Source organism: Juglans regia, chromosome 11 (genome assembly GCF_001411555.2).
Source record: "Juglans regia cultivar Chandler chromosome 11, Walnut 2.0, whole genome shotgun sequence".
Taxonomy (NCBI): Eukaryota; Viridiplantae; Streptophyta; class Magnoliopsida; order Fagales; family Juglandaceae; genus Juglans; species Juglans regia.
Window position 1 is genome coordinate 26180401 of NC_049911.1, and position 22254 is coordinate 26202654.

At 32.6% G+C, this 22254-nt stretch overlaps 1 protein-coding gene across 1 annotated transcript; it reads right to left on the bottom strand.

The window, feature by feature from the left end:
• Window positions 1-19864: 19864 nt before the first annotated feature.
• On the bottom strand, window positions 19865-22016 carry LOC109010513 (polygalacturonase At1g48100-like). The gene is made up of 6 exons (XM_018991369.2): window positions 21444-22016; window positions 21173-21340; window positions 21038-21082; window positions 20740-20947; window positions 20567-20648; window positions 19865-20470 (listed from the first exon to the last, which is right to left on the bottom strand). Exons 1-6 carry the CDS (start codon window positions 21828-21830, stop codon window positions 19969-19971), a joined length of 1392 nt encoding a protein of 463 aa, XP_018846914.2. The 5' UTR covers window positions 21831-22016; the 3' UTR covers window positions 19865-19968.
• Between the last annotated feature and the right edge of the window lie 238 nt (window positions 22017-22254).

Below are 22254 nucleotides of genomic sequence, written 5' to 3' on the forward strand. Positions count from 1 at the left end.
TTATAACCAAATATGTATATTTTTCCAAAAATCAACCTCATCTCATTTTATTTTAATACAAAATCTAGTATAGAAACCCCGCTTATCTAGTATAAAAACCAACCTTAGCTTTTTCGGAATTTTCCTCAAAATTGTCGAACAATAATTAAGCGTCACCTATAAAATAATCACGTAATTCTCGTAAATTTTCAATTAATTACGTATTTCGATATTTAATCCTAAACTTGTAAAATAAACTATTTACTTCCTCAAAATCTAAAATTACAAATCATCACTTTCTAAAATCATCAATGTTGATTTAATAACTTTGATTAAAACATTTATAAGTCTGACCTGTTTATTATTCAAAACAACTTATAAAGTTTAATACGAGATAATATACTTATCCCAAAATATTTTAAAATAAACCATAACTATTTTTTAATAGACTAAATCACATCTAAAATGTAAAAATAATATTATACCAATATCGTTTACTTTTAAAATAAATTTTTACTTAATAACATGTTAAAATAATTTTCTGTAATCATAATTAAATAAGAGTTTATTAACACATAATAAAATTTTTAAAACACCTTAGCATAACTTGCAGTTCAAAGGATAAAAAGGTAATTAATAATATTAGTGTAAAATATAACTTAGAACGATGTAATATACTTACGTAAACCAAAATTATTTGAAGGAAAACAGAGGCTATGTACGCGATATGGAGGTTCACCGTGACTAAAGGAGGTCGCGGCGGGGCAGGCCAGTGGGAGGTAGCGGAGACACGACGGTGGAACACTGAGAGAGAGAGAGAGAGAGAGAGAGAGAGAGAGAGAGAGAGACCATGGCGAGAGGGAGGAATTACACACCGAGTACGACAGGGAGCTACGGACATGGGTCGCCTAGGGTAGTGTCCAATGGTGGAGGGCTGTCCTCCGACATCCTTTGTTGTCGATGGCGTCTTATGTGGCTGCGTGGGTAGTGGCTTAAGGGTAGTGGGTATTTGAGACAAAATACTCTGTTTTTGGGAGCCAAAACAAAGGTACATACGGTTTCATGTGGGCTGGGTATGGTGGTGATCTGAGGCAGGAGCAATAACGTGGTTGACTTGGCTTTGGGGTCACAAGGCTGCTGGAGGCTACAGTATAACAGAGGCTGTGGGTTGCAGGGTGGCCCTGAGGGTGCAACTAAGTGGGAGGCTACGGTGTAGTTTCAGTTTGTTCTTGACTCTCGATGATGGTGAAGTAGCGTCTCCGTGTTGAATGGCAGAGGAGTACGGGCCAACGGGAGTTGGGCTGGAGCCGTGGCTAGTTATGCTTAGCTGGGCAATGAATACCCTAAGGTGGTGCGGCGGCAAGTGTCTAGGTTGTTTCTAAAAGCATAGGATAATATGTGTGTGTATATATATATATATATATATATATATATATGATGCAAAAACCCTAGAGATATGAGGGAGACGTGTGTGCGGATGGAAATAGAATCGTGCGTGTGCATGGAGTGGATAAAAAAAAAAACACTAAAGACTTGCAAGATCATGCATGTCGTGGAAGAGAGGAAAACTTAGGGGTGAAAAGAAAATAGACTGGAAAAAATAAAACGTGCGGAGAAGTTAATGCGTAAAAAAAAAAATGAGCTTGATTGGGTCTGGGTGTTACATTTACAACTCCAAATGATCTTCTCTAAAATCCTTCATTGTATAGGGCGATATGTGAGGCCATGAGAGATTGTAAAATCACCCACTATAGTAGATTTCCCCCCCCCCCAAACAACTCGTGGACGTAGGCATTATGCCGAACCACTTAAATCATTGTGTCTCTCTTTATTTATTTTTATTCGCTTATTTATTATTTATGTTATGTTTGAACGTGAAGAACATCGTATCGAATCCCAAATCACTGTCGTTAGCCTGTGATAATTCTTTCCTTCCTTCCGGTCTGTTGTGCAAATTAAGGCATTAACAAGATCTGTATTACTTTAAGTCACAGGTGAAGCTGGTATTGGACAAGAATTTAAAGAAAATATAACTGTTACTACAAGAAAAATAAATATTTATGATGAGTTATTTGTGACGAAAATGTCTATTTCTGACGAGAATTGACTCATTTTGACAAAAAATAATCATTTTAATAAGAAATAATTGGAAGTCAATAAACAGCTTTCCTATAGTGTGTTCACGACAATTTTACTCCGCCCGGGGGGTGGGTGTTGGTTTGGAGTACTAGCAATATTAATGGGAATTTCAATTAAAAGGTAATTTACTCATCCTATGATTTTATCATCATCACTATTAGGAAAATTCATGAAATCTAAATGATTGTATTTGATCAAATAATTAAGATGCTCGTTATGATTTATAGTGGTGTCAATTTTGTTGTGCATAAGATAAGCATGTGGGTTGCTATCAATAATTTAGCTGATTGCATTATCACACAATCCATTCTCACCAAGTGTTGGCCGTCCACTCACCTAGGGTTGGTGCACCCGGCCCGCCTGGCCCCGCTTGAGGTGGGCAGGGGAGTCCTCCGCGTCCGACAGGCGCCAACCCCCGGGAAAATGGGGTGTGAGTGCCGGGTGGAACACTATCCCGAGTGGATTTATATACATACATATATTATATGTATATATATATACATTTAAAAAAAAAAATTAACGAAACAACGTTATTTTATTTTAGATTAAAATAAAATTAGACCCTCCCGGCGTACACCTCTCTTAAGCCGGAGGGCAGTTCCAATACATTCTCTCTTATCTACATACCCAGTTTTCTGGTCTTCTAATATCTTTTCAATTTATATCCTGATCAGTACTCCTCTTTGAAAGAACATTTAGGTAGTAATAATAAATTAACAAGTCAAGCTATATATATATATATATATATATATATATATATATATATTCAAAGACTAAAATCTAAATTCATACCATACTACCACAAAGTGATCACAAAGGTTTACCTGAGGTCGTAGGTCAAGCTTCGGTGGAGTCAATATATTTTTGCTTAATAATATTCAGTCATGACCATGATCGATGAAGGAAAAAGTAACTCCAAAATTCCTCTTCACACCTGTGGCGTTCATCATCTTCACTTTCATATATAGTAAAATCCACTAATCCATCTGCGGAATGTAATTCTCAGTGTATAATGGTAGTAAAGATAATGTTATAGAGCGCTACAAACTCACATCAAAGACAAAGGAAAGAACCAAAACTAAATCCTAGGACGTACATATGGAACTTAATGGTTTCTTACTTTCCACCTCCAAACCAATCCTCTTTCGACCCTTAATAAAATCTTGGGACCCTCGGAGTACTTAGCATCAATTTTTATCATGAATAAGTGCTTAATTCTGGGTGTTCGATCATGCAATCAATGAAAAGTTAACTAATTTCAAAAATCAATCATTCGTACAAAATGTGATTCCATCCACATGAATATTATAAGAACAGAATATATATATAGCATATATGTATATATAGCATAATATAAAGACCACCTAGTACTTGCATATATGCAGACATGCATTCATATGCTTTTGATTAAAGTACTTCACTCAAACGGTTTCACACTCTAAACCATCTGTTCCTAAATGTTTGCTGACATAAGATATAGATCGTCACTAATTAACAATGGACGGTTGGATTTGCTCGGGTTCTTCCGCAGTTGGTCTTGCAGTAACACTCTAAAGAGAGAGCTTTAGGTCTAGCCTTTCTTCTTCTTCTTCTTTATCGTTATCTTTCCTAGCTCCTGCTTCTCTTTCAGAAGAACCTGCATGAACAGTCTTGAACTGAGCTTCCCGGCGGCTTTCTTCCATGAAGTCTTCGCGTTCGAAGGACGGCGTCCAAACTTGGATATTGGTCTGCTCCTGATGATGATGATCTTCCCCAGCTTTCTTATTCTTTTTCTTATTCTGTATTCCCTTGGTTGCATCAGAGCCATTCATAAAACGGTCACGAGCCTCTCGGATATTCCTGATGAGATCATAAAACTTCTCCATTTTCTGTTCGTCATCTTCCAAGTCGTCGTCATCATGATAGTGGCAATTTTTTCTCTTCCTGCTCGCAGCGGCAGCTGCCTCCATCTGATGTTTGAGTACAGAAGGAGACAACGGCGCATGCAGTTTCTAGGTTGCTTCCCCGCTTCTTCTCTAAGAAACCCTCAATTATTATATAAGGTCACAGTAATGGCGTCGGTCGAATCTTTTTTTTTTTTTAATCTTTAAAATATAAAATAAATAATAAAAACCATTTTTTAATCTTTAAAATATATAAGATTACAGTAATTTGTATACTGTAAATATTTTAGATATTTTCAAAATATATTTTTATTATTTATTATTTGTATACTGTCCAAATGACCAAACTGCCATATTCTTTCCCCTTTGGTAATTTCAGTAAAAACTTGTTAGCCTATCGGGTGTAAGAGCATTGGCATTGGCTTCATCAAAAGCCTAGCCAAATGTAAAATTTGATGAATTTGATCAAAATCTAGCTGCATTGGATTCATCAAAAGGATAGATGGGAAGTTGTGAGCTACAGTAAATTTATAGTATCCTTCAAATTTGAAGTGTTACTATTCATCAAGCAAATGTATTTTTTATTGTGTTTTAATCTTGCAAGTTGAATGCCATTGGAGTAAAATGACTTGACACACTTCCTCCCATTTGTCATTGGAGTAAAGTGTAACCGAATGATTTTTTTTTTATATATTTTAAATTTCTATTTGAATAAGAATTAATGATTTTTCTAACTGATTTTCTATTTCAAGAAAAAATTGATTGAAAAAATGTATTTGTTGGATAATTAAGTTGAGGAAAAAAATTAGTTGGGAAACAATAATTTAAATATAAATTAAATTATTAATTAACATATGGTTAGTGTAGTTCCAAAAAATTAAAAAATAATATTATTAAAAAAATAATATTATATTATTATTTTGATGAATCAAATGACTAATCCAATGTGGAGTTTTGGCTAAGAAAGTTTTAGATTTATGCAAAACATGTAATTTTCATCAAATTTTAAAGATGACTTTGATGAAGCCAATGCCAATGCTCTAAGCCCTGCTTTGGTAATTCAACTGGAAAAAATTTATTCATCATTCTAATTTTTACTATCTTCTTATTATCTCATGATATTATATTAAATAATAAATTTATAAATATAATATAATAAATAATTTTTAATTATCTAATAACATATTATAAAATAATAAAAATTAAAATGATAAATAGAATTGCTCGTTCAACTACCTATAAATTAGTTGACTGCTGAGTCTCAAAAAAAAAAACTTACAAAAATAAAGAAAAGTTGACTGTAGAGTGACTTGTCCTAGAGTCTGTGTCTACGTCATTCCACCAGATATATAAGATTACAGTAATTTGTATACTGTAAATATTTTAGATATTTTCAAAATATATTTTTATTATTTATTATTTGTATACTGTCCAAATGACCAAACTGCCATATTCTTTCCCCTTTGGTAATTTCAGTAAAAACTTGTTAGCCTATCGGGTGTAAGCCCTGCTTTGGTAATTCAACTAGACAAAATTTATTCATCTTTCTAATTTTTATTATCTTCTTATTATCTCGTGATATTATATTAAATAATAAATTTATAAATATAATATAATAAATAATTTCTAATTATCTAATAACATATTATAAAATAATAAAAATTAAAATGATAAATAGAATTGCTCGTTCAACTACCTATAAATTAATTGACTGCTGAGTCTCAAAAAAAAAAACTTACAAAAATAAAGAAAAGTTGACTGTAGAGTGACTTGTCCTAGAGTCTGTGTCTACGTCATTCCACCAGATATCTGACACTCCCTCATGACACCCTCTGGGACGGACTTTTTTACCTCTCACTCTTTCATTTTCACATTTTTATTTTCAGAAAACATTAAAAAATAAACAAAAAAAACATTAAAAAAGGTGTAACAGTGATATTTGAAATAATTATTAAGTATTCTTAGATTACTAAAATATATATGAAATAAATTTAACTACGGGAGGATAAAAATACCACGTCATCTTAAATATTTCTTACAACTTCTCAAAGTTTTGAGTTTTCTATACTTTGTATTTTAAGTTTTACTATTTTCAATATACATGTTATATGCCATCTTCAACTGCGATTAATTAAGCTGACTATATATAAATTTATTAAAATATGTGACTTGAAAATAATAAGATGGATAAAAAATAGTAGAATAATAATATATATAAGACTCAAATATATAAGTTTTTGCAGGTTTTTTATTAATAAAAAAATCTACTCAGTAACTATACACTACACATTTATTGTAAAAAAAAATAAAAAAGATAAAAATTGAGTGTCTAGTGTAAAATTGCTGAGTAGAAGAACTATTTATATAAAAAAAAAATGATCCAACCAAAACTCACTTGGTGGAATATATTTTTTATAAAATAAATCTTCACAAAACATATATATTTGGGATTTATCCTTATTATTATTCTATTAAATATGTTCTAATTTTTCTTTGTATAATATTTCGAACATGATATAAATTGGTCTTTTAACTTTTTCTCTCTTTTAAGCTTTGTTTATTTTTATAATTCTTTTTAATTTATTATATCTCATCTTATTTAATTATTATAATCTTTTTAAAATTTTATATAAAATAAAATAAATAATCAAATTTTTTTAAAATTTTAAACTAAAAATAATATTAAAAAGATATATTTTATTAAATTTTTAATTTTAATTTTAATTTATTTTATTTCAACTTATCAGTAAAAGCAAAGGAGACTTTAAAGTACAACTGTAACGTGAAGCTAGCAGGCCGACAGTAGAAGAAGATAAAAGTTATGGTTTCTACTATTTTCTTCCCAATTTTCGTTACTTTATTCATTCATGACCAAACTGCCACGTACGTAAGTGATGGAATAATTGGAATTTGTCCATTCCGCGTCCTCTCATTTTGTTAGTGTCAAATCATCAGTAAATTGGTGTCAATTAGGACCGTTTGTTTTCAAAAAATTATCTTATCTTATTTTATTTAATTATTATAATATTTTTAATTTTTTAATATAAAATAAAATAATTAATTAAAATTTTTAAAATTTTAAAATAAAAATAATATTAAAAAATATATTTTAATAATATTTTATTTAATTTTTTAACTTTAATCTTAAGGTATCTGATCTAATCTTAACTTTAAAAACAAACCAGCCCACTGTCCTATTTCTTTTTTAAAAATACAAATTAGATCATGACAAGCTTATATTGCTTACCACATCAGCACGTCGTAAAGATGATGTAAAACCATCCTATCTAATTACTAATATCTTGCAAAATTCTCAATACGCATAGTACTCCTATAGTTCTAATTTAAATATTTTCTAATATCAAAACGTAAAGATCTAGATATATATAAAGTATATTATAGATCCCACTATATTAAATGTTAGAGATCTAAATTATTTATCGAAAATATATATTACAGTTATGAAATATTTTCCAATCTTTAAATTTTAGAAAATAGATGGATTAAAAAATGAGAAATGATTTTTATAATTATAAAATGCGTAAATATCATGTACTATTTAAAAAAAATGAGTGAATTTGAGATCCACATAAAAAAAAAATTAATTTTTAAATACTAGTCTCACTCTTTTTCAAAATCAGTACGCGGCGGCACTTATACAACTCATAATTGTGTCTAACATTACTCTATTTTACAAATTTATATTAAATAAGGAGTAAGTAGTTTTGTAAAATTGAAATTAATTCATTTTCAATGAAATAATTAACATTATTGTATTTATGCTGGAAAATAATTGTAAAGGAGTTATAGTAGTTATATGATTACTTAATAATTATTTAGAATTTAGAATTTGACAATTATTAATTAAGAACTTGATCCATCATTTACCCCTAATTGATTTCCAGCTTAAGGATGATTAATTATGGGTATAATGTGGCTGGTGCTTAGGAAATATTAGAATATTACTACAATTAAAACTTACTGCATGGTATAATATGAATCATTAAGGCCTAATTCAGGATACTCCTTAATTTTATGGAGTTGGAATAATACAATGATTTTTTTTTTCAGGAAATCATGTACATCTTTGCAACGGATGTTAATCGAAATAATTTTTATGAAACTATTGGAAAAAATATATATATATATATATATATTCCCATTCTGATCTAATTAATTATTATGAAGCGCCAGAGAGAGCTTCTGGGCATATATATGATGATCTTATCGGCCTTCTAATGGCTTCTGTAATGAATTCTATCGAACAAAATGTAAACAAATCAAGATCTCAGAAATCTGATCAGCAAGCATATGAATACTGGGGCACAATCAAACATTAAACAATTCGAGACGAACACATGCATTAATTGAAAAAATAAATCCATTTGGGATAAAAAGACATGCACAATTTCTGTCCTCCGACCATTGGTTCCAACTGTACTAGGCCATGCGCGATATTGTTCCCATGGCGATCCCTAATATATGGAAAATTCTATATATATATATATATATATATAAATATATATATATCATGTTACCATTTCACTTTCATCTCATTAAATATAATGTGATATATTTATCACAATTAAATGATCATTTATTACATATTTTTTTATCATCTAATAATGATGAATGTATCACATACCACTTAGTATGATCAAAATAAGATGAGACTCTGATATATAGCGTTAGTCCTTATCTATATATGGGCCAGAATATTATTATTATTTAATTTTTTTTTTTTTTAAAAAAAAATCATGTAGAACCATTAGATCTTGCCCATCCCCGATAAAAGGACCCGATTCAAAGAAAAGTTTTGCATCGATCCTTTAACTGTGAACCATAACTTTCCATTAGAATCCAATGCTATACCTTGAAGCGAAATAATATCACAATTCACATCTATGCTCAGTGTGTGTGTGTGTGTATATATATATATATATATATATATATCTTATTTGTCTGGAAAAAAAAATATAAGATTAAAGAAAGGCAAAAAATTAAAAATTAAAAAAAAAATCTAAACTTCAATAAAGTATGAATATTAGTATGCATCCATATTATATTATCTATTTACTTTCTATATAATAATAAAATATTATTAACTTAATAGTTTTTTTAATTTTTAATTTTATCACATTTTATAGTTATACTAATTAAAATATTAATAATAATTATATTCTAATCAAATTAATAATATTAAATATTAATATTAATAATAATTATATTCTAATTAAATTAATAATTAATATTATATATTGATTGTTTTAAGTATTTTATTAGTTAGTTAAATTTACTTAAAGTTGAATTTTACCATGAGAATACTCTAAAGTATTTATGTTCTAAAGAGTAAAGTCATTTTAATTTTTTTGTTTAAAAAAATTGAAATAAAAAGAAAGGAAAATGAGTACACTATCAGAATAAAAATGACATGAAAAAAAGATGTCAATTCATGTGTGCCGCGTGGCTATTAATGGTCTTTTCGTAAAACATGATCATTCATTCAATTTTACAAGGGAGCTACACGTTAAATGGTTAAGGATCTTAAAGACCTTTTGATAAAACAAGATTATTCATTAAATTATACAAGGGAGCTATACGTCAAATGATAAGGGTCTTAAGAGCTTTTTGATAAAATATGATTTAACAAAAAAATAATAAAAATTAATAGAAAAATAATAAAAATTACTATTTACAGTTAGAACATTTATTATAATAGAATATATATATATATATATATATTTATATACGTACACATGAGGTACACTGGCCGGTACGTTACTGCAGATCAAAGAGCTCATGAATAATGCAGCAATATAGTAGATACTGTTCTTTTGACCAATAAATAAATAAATAAAGAAGGAATCCATAATCCGATCTCATCATGTACATATAACCATATAACTTCAACAAATTTTACTAATTGTCGGCTAAAGTGAAATGTCGATCACTACACACACACACATACATAATGCTGCATATATAAGGTAAATGAAAATTGCAAGTCTGGTTCAAAATAAAAACTAACTTCTTCCACCTTGAGACAGCTCATACACATATATATGATACGAGACTAGCTAGAGAGAAAGCGTTAGGTCTAAGCCTTCTTCAGTAATTTCTTTGTGAGCTTCTTCTTCCTTTTGAGCAGAACCCAGAAAGGTCACATGAGGAGGGCATGAGTTGAATAGAGGTGCCGGCCTTTCCGCGAAGTCCTCACGTTGGAACGAGGGTTTCCAAACTGCAACTTGCTTGTGATCTGCCGCCTTGACTTTGATGATCTGGTTTTTCTTATTCTCTGTCCCGCTTATGAATGCATTCGAGCCATTCAAAGCCAAATTACGGTCACGAGCCTCACGTATATTCTTTATAAGAGCAAAGAACTTCTCTATTTTTTGTTCTTCATCTTCATCCTCGTGATCATGGCAGATCTTTCTCATCTTGCTCGCTCGTCCCTCCATATATCATGCGATGCTTTTGGTCTGCAGCAAGCAAAGAAATTAGAACCTAGAAAGAGACTACAGCATGCAGCGCACTTTTTTGGTTGCTTCTGCGCTATTTCTCGGAGAGACACTCATTTATATAGGGTCAAGGTCTTGGCCGTATTTAATCATTTTACTCACAATGTGATCCACGTGCACTAGACATGTTTGGTGAAGAAAAAAAGCTGTTTTTTTTTTTAAAGTAATCCTACATACAATCGTAAAATGTGTAAATACCGTACAGTCGTTTTTAAAAAGAGTAGAGTCTATTATTAAAAAATTAATTTTTTTTTATGTAAGTCTAATATTTATTTATTTTTTTTAAAATAACTGTACAACACTTACACATTCACGATTATAAATATTATTATTATTAATTTTTTTTTATTATTAAGAGGGAGTGGATTTGGTGAGGGCCTGGCTTTTATTAAGATTTCTGCCTTTCTAGTACATGTGTTACTGCACCCATAACGTGATGCACGCATTATGACATGTTAGGCAGGCAGTAGTACTCTTCTCACATTTTTCTTTTTGATTTGATTATTTTACGTGTGTTTCCACGTGAACACATGTTGCAAATTAAAATGCAAATCTCGATCAGTACTGCTAGTTTGTGTTTTGTTCTAAGCCAGCACTGCCAAATTAATTAAGTTATTAGTCTCTTGACATGTGAGAGCTAGCTAGCCTGCAAGACGCTTTGGTCAAGATAGTTAAACATAATCTTCTATTCACGGTTGAATTATAACTATTAATATATATATATATATTATTGAGAAATAATTAATTAAAAAATGATTGGATGATAAAAATACTTATTAATGAAAGTACGTACGTACGTAGTATTCTAATTAATATATACCTTACTTTGACCAGTAATTTTTTTTCCAAGCCCCTAATCTTATGATCATCGAGTAGTACTGACGGAAAACTCTTGAAAAATATTCTGTGATCACTTTAGAAAAAAAAAAAAAAAAAGTTGTTGGAATAAATTTTGGTATGAAAGTGATATGAAAAAGCGAGAGAGAATTAGGGGTAAAGTTTTGAGAGCAGATGTCACAAAAGATATCATATCATATTGGAACAAAATCCTCCGTCGCGCCCTTGCATTGCCTTTGCCTCTCTCTGTTCAGTGTCTAGCAACGTATGACCGACGGATCCTCCTCTAAGAATAAGTAAAAGTAATTAAAACCAAACGGACAGCAGGTTTTTTGTCTCCCTTCGATCTTTCCTTTTCTTTTCTGGGAATTTGGTCAGCGCTCAAGAGTGGGGTTTTTCCCTTGTGTTTTTCTCCGACAATATCATAAAATTCTGCTTTTATTATCATATATCTAAAAAGAAATTTTCTATTCTTAAGTAGTGTGTAGAACACATCTAGTATATTACTTAATTACCTAACATAATTTAATTTAAAATATAAGTTTTAAAATTTAAATATTACAATTTAAATGATATGAATGATGTGCTCAACACATCAAAATAAGAATAAAATAACTTATTTAAGAAAGGAATAAAATGATCAAACAATTTATATAATACTCTAAATGAATATTATCTATTTAAAAAATATTTATTCCTTGTATGGAACAATATGGCTATTGATTTCAAGTAGTAACGTCAATCACAATTGTGCCTTGCTTGGAAGGGGAGAAGTTGTGCCAACTCTCCTGTCTAAGGGTGGCAATATATGATATGACTTGTGAATCCAATATGAACACGAACACGATATGAAATTAGCGGGTTTGGATTTGATGTTGAGGGGTTCGTGTCAAAATGGGTTGACCCGTTAAGATACGATTGATAAACGGGCAAATAACGAGTTAACCCGCTTAACCCGAAATCAACTTGTTTTGACTCGTTTAGGTTTTATTTCAAAGTTATAATTCTATTATTGTTGAGTTGTAATATTAATATTTCTCAGTATGTTTATATTTTTATTATTGAGAATGTAATTATGTACCTATGCTCATATTTATTATTGTAGGATTTGTAATATTGATTTTATTATATGTTAAAATTTGAAAAATATTGATATTTTTTGTTAGTAGGTAGTCTTTTTTTTTAAAGATATTGTGACTACTAATAAATATATATTTGAACTTTTATGCAAACTTATGTTAATCAAGTCAAATGGATCATGCGTGTTAGTTCAACCCATTTACATGAAACGAGATTAAATGAGTCGTGTCATGTTGACATATTTTTAATTAATTATTAAACAGGTCAAAATGAATTATACAACACTACCCGCTATCTAAATGGGTCAAGTTATGATTGAAAAATATTGATATTTTTTGTTAGTATGTAGTCTTTTTTTAAAGATTTTGTGGCTACTAATAAATATATATTTAAAGTTTTATGCAAACTTATGTTAATCAAGTCAAATGAGTTATGCGTGTTAGTTCAACTCATTTATATAAAATGGGATTAAATGAGTCGTGTTAACATATTTTTAATTAATTATTAAATAGGTCAAAACGAATGATACAACACTTCCCATTATCTAAATAGGTCAAGTTATGATTTGAAAGTTTGACACATTTAGCTTATTTGGTCGGATTTCCTTCCTCCTTCATAAGATTCTTTTGCTTTGGAGTTTTAGCGAGAGGTCTCTTCCCTACAACATGTAAGAAATTACAAATTGAATGGAGAATGGTAAGAATTGAGAGTAGTGTTTCAAATACCGTACCGTACCAGTCGATACTTTTGAAATATGCTGTATCGGTCATTAGTTCAGTATAGGTATTACATACATTTCGTATTGGTCCAAATACCGATCGTACTAGTCTATATTTCGGCCTGTATCGGCTGATATTTTGGCCTTTAATTTTTTTTTTCATTTTTTCAAATTACAAGCTCATTTTTTTTACCCTCAATTCAGACTAAACTATTTATAATTTATATATATGTATTTATATATAATTTATTCATATATAGACTAGTATTTTAGAATATAATTTATATATATAATTTATTCATATATCGACTATCCTAAAATGGTACCGATATCGATATCGAAATATTTCATTCAAGTACCTTGACCAGTACAGCATCCGATATAGTATTCAAAATATTAATTGAGAGGCCAACTTACCTTCTCCTTCTACTTCATTCGATTTAAATAGTACAACATCAATTAATAGAGAAATTACAACTTTACAAGAGTAAATATAAAAATGTATAAAATAGAAATAAGACTATTTAGCATGATAAAGTGAAAGAGAAAATCAAGGAACACGCTGGTTCTGGAGGAGATTGGGTCGGACTATCATTTTGGAATGTCCAGAAATATCAGCTTGACTTGGTCTAACACAACACTCACCTTCCTCCACGGACATCTGCTATCTTTTTTATTCCATCAATTGTTTTTTGGTAGATGGAACCACTTTAGCCACTGTTGTGTGTCCTAGAGATTCTGATTGTCTGCTGCTTGCTTGCATCATCCGAGGTTGCTAACTCTACGAATCCCTACGTACATACGTGGATTGAAGCTTGAAGACCTCCTCGATCACCTGTTTTCTGTTTTAATTCAAACGCAAAAATTTCATTTGAATAAACTACTCTCATTTAGTTAAGAGCCCAATTATCTTAGACCTTTGACTCAAACTACAAAACCCTAATAATGTAGGGCAAATGCAACATTTTATTGTAATTCTACCTATAAATTGTTTTTTTTATTTATTAAAGAAACACTTTAGCAACAAATGAATTATATAAAAATAAATTTATAAAGTGGCGTGACTTAATGTAATATGTCGGATTGTAAAATTATTTTTATCATAAAATAGATCTAATAGATCATATAAAATCACGTCAATTTATAAATTTACTTTTACTTTTAATTTGTGTAATTCTTCATTTATATCTATAGTACTTGTTGATTGATTATTCCCAAATTGACTAACTACTTCGTCATATTAATATATCCCCTTATGAAAAATGATACGTAAGTGTATCATAACTTATATATTTGTGTAAAAAGAGAAAAAATTGCCAAAACAAACTAGAGCTAGGCCTAGCTATCCCGGAGGCCATGTTAACAGGTACTGATCACAATTATAAGAGTGATATCCGCATGATGCGGGGCGGGATGAACCCTTCCCCAGCTGCCCACCCCTACTAGCAAGTACCAACTTACTTAAATGTTGGGGGCATCAAAGACTAGGTCTAGGGATTGCACTGCCCTAGAAATGACCAATGTGGTGACCATTGGGTCGGGTTGGGTTTGCTGGGCCCCAGGGCTATTGGGTTTGTTTGTTTGTTTTTGTTTTTTTTTTTTGACGAAACGAGAGACTAAGGCTTCGTTTGGATGACAAACTCATCTCAACTCATCATTACAACTTTTTCAAATCTCAACATAAAATATAATAAACAATTCAACTTTTTTAAATTCTAAAATAATAATAATATTAAAAAATAATATTCTAACAATATTTTATCATCTCAACTCAACTCAACTCAACTCACTTCAACATCCAAACGCAACCTAAATTTTATTAATTTTTTTTATAGTTATTAACAGTGTATAGATGTGTGAAGAATTAATATGCAATATCCTTTTCATATATTAGATATTTTTCTTTTGGGTGGTGGTGCAAAGGAAGATATGCATTATAACTTATTTCTTTTGAATAATGATATATACAAACTCCAAATATATAAGACTCGTGCAGTACTTCTATAAAAAAGTGGACTCTACAATAACAAAGTGTAAAAAAATTATTTTTCCTTAGGGGTCCAATTTTTTACAAAAAACTTGTACTAGGCTTGTACGTTTAGAACTTATTCCTAGCATTACTCTTATATTTTCTCATTGAAACTTTGTCTGCATTAGTGGCTTTGTTTTTCTTTTTTCTTAGGATTGAGATTTTTCATTTTTTCTCATGTTTATATTTTAGTTTGTGTTCGATGGATGCTGAACATATATCACAGATATGGCTTAAAAGATTAATATACATAAAAAGATTGAGCAGCTGAAAGTCTCCCTGTTTCTTCTTTGGGCCGAGCATGCCATGAGGTTTAAGCCCAATAACATAAAAACCAATATATTGATGGGCCTCTTACCTAAATTAAAGACTAACCTTGAAAATATGATTACTTTTATGAGTTTATTTTGGAATCGTGCTAATGTCCCTTAATTTAAAATGGTATTAGAGTCGAACAATCTCTAAATTTTAGGAGACAATCAGGGTATTGTACTTCATATTGTTATATTGATTCGAAAACCGACCAGAATTTTAGGAGACAGTTCAACGTTAGAAATAATAAAATTAAGGGCCTGTTTGGAGTTGTAGTAGGAGTTTTAAAAAATGCTTAAATGACTTTAAAAGCTCTTTAATAGAAAATTTAGATTGTTTGGGCGTTATATATTAAAACATTTTTAATCTCAAATGATGTTTTTCCTCAAATGTACTTTTCTGAATAATGCGGAACGTAATTAAAAGATTGTCAATGGATAAAAATATTAATATAATTTTCAGATAATTACAACCTTTAAACTTTTAAAAATATGGTCATAATCTTTAAAAATTCAAATGACTGTCATTTCTACCTCATAAAGCACTTTTTAAATTTGTTTCCAAATAAACGTAATGTTTTTTAAAGTGTTTTAAACATATAGTTACCAAACAGTAAATAAGTTTTTAATAGTGAAACTTATTATTTAAGTTACAAGTTATAAGCGTTATTTCCTACCACAATCCCAAACATGCACTAAACGATGTATCATAGGTGCTCAACTCTTATTATAAAGATATCTACCTTCAGATGGTTGAGCTTAGTATAAGCATCTATTCCTCACATATCATCTTCCACAGTTTTAAGCATATACAGATTTATCTTTAGTTGAGTTCAGAGGTTCAAACTGAGTGGGGATGGAGAAATAGCTTGATTACTGTAGCTGGTGGATGTTTCGGATGAATAATATTATTTAATCCGAATTTGGGTCCTGATATGCTTTTTACTCATAATCAAGGCTTGGACCACTTTCGACCTAAAGTCAATAGTTTCTGCTCAAGCTTTGTGCGCACCCTACTTGTTTTTGTTCTTTTTGTCTCTCCCTCTAAAGTTTATTTTCCATTGGTGCTTCCATGCCGTCTCTTCAGGCATGAGGAACATTTTGTTTACACTTTACATGTCATCCATAGGTAATGTGTCGTGCTATACTAGTGGGTAGATATGAAATTCTCAAAGTGGGCTAGATTCGTTTCTCTCTTTTTTTGGTAAACTTTTTAGGTAGCCTGCCATGCCCATATTCATTCGACATTCCCCCAGAACTGGCAGTAAGATCCTCAGACCTTTGCTTTTTACCCTTTTTTGTGTGGGGTGGGGGTGTTTAAACCTTGGAAAGAAAAAACACTTCGTTTGCCTGCCCTCCATCCTCTAACTGGTCAGATTGGATTCGGATTCTTCTGAACTACTAGTCTACTATATCTCTTTGCGAGGTGCTTGGTCCCTCACCATATCAGGTGTCAGCAGCTTCTATTCAGACATATCTGTTCCGGGGCTGACAATCAAATTAGAGACAGAAAAAAAGAGAAGGAAAAAAAGGAAGCTAAAAATGACACTGAATCTTGAATGCGGATTGCTTGAAAAGAGTATGTAATGGACTGGATGAAGAAAGGTCCATACTTTCCCTGCGGGGGGAAAAAAAAGAGTGGCGGGCAGAAAAGCTCAAAAGGTTGCTTGCAGTGTAGGAAAGGGTAGAGGAACCTGATTTTTATGTCTATATGCATAAAGAGACTGGCAGGAATCCCGGTTTCACTTCCACAAGCTCTGTTTTGTAGGTAAAAATCGTAAGGCTAACACTAGTTAATAAAAGAAGTATACTGAAATATACAAGAAGTATGAATAGTTTATTGCCACTGAGACTCTTCTTCTGTTCCTTTGCATATTCTAATATAGAAGGGAGGAGAGAGAGAGAGAGAGAGAGAGAGAGAAGTAAAAAGGGTGAGTTTGGTGGGTGGCAATTGGACTTTAGCTCGTGCACCGACCGGTACCTTTTCAGAGCACCAAAGTCTATACTCTTCATGCTCCATAGAAACCCTGATTCATAATTATTGTAGCCGCTGCGCATGCAAGAGAGAGAGAGTTAATCCTTCCTCCACTTCAGCACGTCCATGTGGAAGTTTGTGCTGTGGTCGACAAATTCACTGGGAAAACAATCTCTCTCAAATTATTCTCTAATTATGGTTCTCTTTCTGTTGTGGATCTTCGCCCGCCTTTGAAACTTCATTTGTTTATTTAGTTTTCATGTCTCAACCACCCTTAAACAAACAAATTAAAATGACACAGTAAAGGTTGGAATCCTATATATATCTGCTAATCAAGTAGGAACAGGGTAAAGGGTATGCTAAATTATCAATGAGCTTGCTGTATATATCACTAACTAGGTAGCTTCTCCGCGACATACAACTTTATTCTGCATATAATTTAGTTGAATAATCGACATCCTCAGTGAGTATATCAGTTAGGTCCTCATGTAGACCATACAGATCTAAACTTAATTTGGCTAGCATGCGTGAATCTTTTCACATTGGAAATGATTGCCGGGTTTAGCACTCTTTTAAGAAGGTTTAGTGGATCCATGTTTAGAAAGATCAGTCTGTACCAGGGATATGATACAATTGAAAGGGAAAAAAAGGGTTAATTAATCATCACACTATACAAATTATCATATGCAAACATATCTTTTTTGCTGCAGGGTTGCAAGTTGTTCTATTCCTTAAAAAAAAAAAAGTTAAGTTGATGCCTCGTTGAGCATGCTTAATGATGTGTTTGTCACCTTGTAGTCATATTCATGCGTACTTGCAAAGTGTGTAGTGAAACAAGAAAGGGATAGAGATATAATTCAGATCACCTTGGCTACAAATAACCACAAATTACTGCCCTTTGGTGTGCCACTGCATGTTCAAAATTATTAATACATTACTAAATGTTGCCTGAGTTTACTTTCTAGCAGGAAAGTCAATATGAAAAATTCTACTCATCATCATTCTTTTCATCATCCTCTCATTATCCCATGATGTGACATTAAATGATAGGTTCACAAGTAAAATATAATAAATAATCTCCAATCATATAATACCACATAATGAGATAATGAGAGGATGATAAGAAAATGGATGATGAGCAGTGAAAAAGCAATGGTTCTATCTAATACAACACCTAGAGGGGGTGAATAGGTGCAATACGATTTTTCTGGTCTAATAAAATATATGACAAGTAAACACTTAAAAGATGAAACAAATCACACAAATAATCAACACAGAGATTTGTTCACGAAGTGGAAACTCATTTGAAAAACGTTTTCAAATTCTAAAACCACTCCTGGTGTAAGGCACCACCTACAATCTACTTTAGAAAAAGTTTGTTACAACCAATATAGAGACACCCACAAAACCTTTGTAGTTCCTAAACTTGGCTTGCAACACCACGAGTGACCCACTCAATCTCTACACGCACGTAGTGTCGGAACTCCGACCTTTCTATAGCATCCCACGAAAGCCTCTCAATCTCTGTAGCAACAGTAGCTCCGGAAACCTCCCAGCCAATCAACACTTCCACTTCAATGAACTTTGAATAAGATTTGATCTTGAGAATGGTGTGGTGGAGATGTGTTTGTCCAAGAGAGATTCACAAGGTGAGGAAAACTTTATCTCTGGCTCTTGAAGCAACTAGGGTTTTTACTCTGTTTCTCCACACCAAAGAACAGAAAGAAGATGTTCTATATATAGTCCCAACAAATCACGGCACTCAAAACCTTGAATTTTAAGTTGTCTTGAACATTAGCTCGAGCGAGGTGTCGAGCACAAGTCGAGCGCACGTTGCCTTTCAGAAACAGCTCGAGCGACACGTCGAGCGCACATCGAGCGAACCTCTCTGGATGGGTTCTGCTCGAGCGCTACGTCAAGCGCACATCGAGCAAACCACTTTGGATGGTTCTGCTCGAGCGCTACGTCGAGCGCACATCGAGCGAATCTCTCTGGATGGGTTCCGCTCGAGCGCTACGTCGAGCACACATCAAGCGAACCTCTCTAGAAGGTTCCGCTCGAGCGCCAGTCAAGCGCTAGTTGAGCCGTGTTGAGCACACTTTAATCATTTTCATGTAACACCGCTTCAACATTGGTTACAACACAATATTACACAGGTTTTCACAAGAAAATGCCAATCAACTAATTTTTTCCTCAACAAGTAGCATTACTCACAGCGAGGAGTTGGTCAGGATGCGACGATATTCATATATCTGGAGGCGATTTGATTATCTTCTTTGGTTCAGAAATCCAATTATATAGGTATCGATCAGAAAAATATTGAATCCTTGTCGAAACTTGCTTATGCAGTAAAAAACATATTTCATATTCATATATAGGGAGAAGCATAAAAAACTCCACTCCTCAGCACAACCATAGGATATTAGGCATCAAGATAAATCCATGATTCCTCTTTCAATTATGTACATACATAATACATGGATATGAGTTAGATGAGTCTCAGCAATAGCCTATGTCGTTGTCCAAGAGGGATCGAGGCATGCCCTCCAACAAGCATGAGACTGGGGGAATTGTTAGTGTTTGCAGATCTCCATAAGCATTGCAACAGAAGGGGTCTAATACCAAATCTCCTTGAGCAGGAAGAAGCTCAACATCTGAGAGCGTTAAGTTGGAGCATGGGACAGAATCACTGCAGGCAAAATGCATTGGTGGGCTTCGAATATCGTAGGTTCCCTTTATGTTTGAGTATAGTATATCTGACACAAAGACTGCTGATGTTTGGTTTGTGCACTTCTTGCTAAGGCAGTAGAATTGATCAACTATAATGGGGTTCCGGACATTATCCATATGAATATTACTGAATGTTATTCCTGATACTGCTCCTGATCCACCTTGCCAGGTCTTGATCCTAACTCCGTTAGCCGACACTTTAATAACAGAGTCACTAACTGTAATATTGGACACACAGGCACGCGAATTGTGATTGCCCAGACTCCCAATACTGAGTGGAAGGCAAAATGAAAGAGATTAAAACAGGATAAGTTTTTGTTCCCAAGTAACAGAAAACTTTTGGTTTAGAAATTCTATAATAGAGTACCTGATTCCATGACCAGGTCCACATGTTATGTTCCTTATGTCTACGTTATGGCAACCCGATCCAATTGAGACACAATCATCCCCTACAATATAAATCAGCAGAGAATTAGCTTAGTGGCCCTTCGAGGATAGAAAAGGGAGAGAATAAGAAGATTTTTGAGGTTTTTGGCTAACCATTGGAAACTACTGAATTGTATATTCTGACATCATTTGTGTTCTCTATGTGAATCCCATCAGTATTGGGACTTGAGGCAGGTGCTGTTATGTAAATTGATTCAATATGGACATCTCTGCAACTATCAAATCTGAAGTGGAACTGGGGGCTGTTCTTGATTCTAAGCCCTTGCACGCTCAGGTTTGAGCTCATGAAGAATCTTATTGCCTGCATCATAAAATTTAGAATGATATTCATACAGTGGTTTTCAGTAGTATAAAGTCAATAGAAGGCATTGAGGCAGTGCGTGCAACTTACAATTGGGCTATCGCATGGTCCAGGCATTGTTGCTCCATTAATCCCCTGTGCCATTGGATATAAGTAATTAACAATTATACTAATCAAAAAAATATAATAACAATCCAGTCATATTAAAGATAAAGTACACAATACCTTGTGAGGTTTACAAGGAAGATTCCACCATTTTTCTCCTCTGCCATCTATTACCCCACCTCCTTGTAGTGACATTTCAGTAATTCTGTAAAAGATCAGCCATTGCCGCCTACTGCTGTTCTTTGGCCAGGAATCAGGTCCATCCGGGGGCATAAGAGTTCCTTCAACCTTCTCAGTGACCCAAAATGAACCCAGTTACTAAAAATAGTCAGTTCATTTGACCTTAAAAGGTATAAAAGAGATTCAAACTGGCCCAGAAGGAGCTCGCTACCTGAAAGACTAAGCCACCTTGGCAAGGACCTGTAAAAATTGTTGACTGAATCATGAAGGAGAAACCGTAGGGAACAAGGATAACTGCCGAACCACTTTGACATGCCGTGTCCCATGCCATCTTGAATGCTTCTGTATCATCTGCTATTCCATCCCCAACAGCACCAAAGTTTCGAACATCATATAAACCAGTATAATTGTAGGGACTCCCACCATTAGGTGGGTCAGCAGGCTGAGGAGGAGGAGAAGGAGGTTGTGAAATGCTCGATGATTTGTGAGTGTGAGTATGCTTGTGTTTTGTATGGTTATGCTTTCTACCTTGGGTGGAAAGAAAGAAGCAAACAAAAGAAATGCAGAATATAAGTAATGACAAACGAGAATACTTCATTTTGAGCTTAATTTAGTTCAAGCCTGGAATGATTGGGGAGAACCAGTGTACAACTAGTTTCTCACTTGCTGGAACTCAAAAGAATTGGCTTAAATGGATTTGTAAGAATCAATGACTAGATGAAAAGACTTCGTTAGGGTGAATGCACCCAAGTTATGGGAAGGAGAGAAAGTAGTAGCTTCTTTTGTGTAGGTGACCACCACTTAGTACCAGAACAACTTGCAACAATTTGCACAGAATTAACTAACTGAGTTTGGCCTTGGAATGCATGCAGATTCAGAAAGGTAGGATTCCTATATATATATAGTATCTGCTATATATATATAATATCTGCTAGTGGGAGGACTTGTAAAATTTTATCTGCACCTCAAGTTTGTTTTTAATGGTTCAAGGGGCGGGAACCGACCAATTCCATTTAGGAATT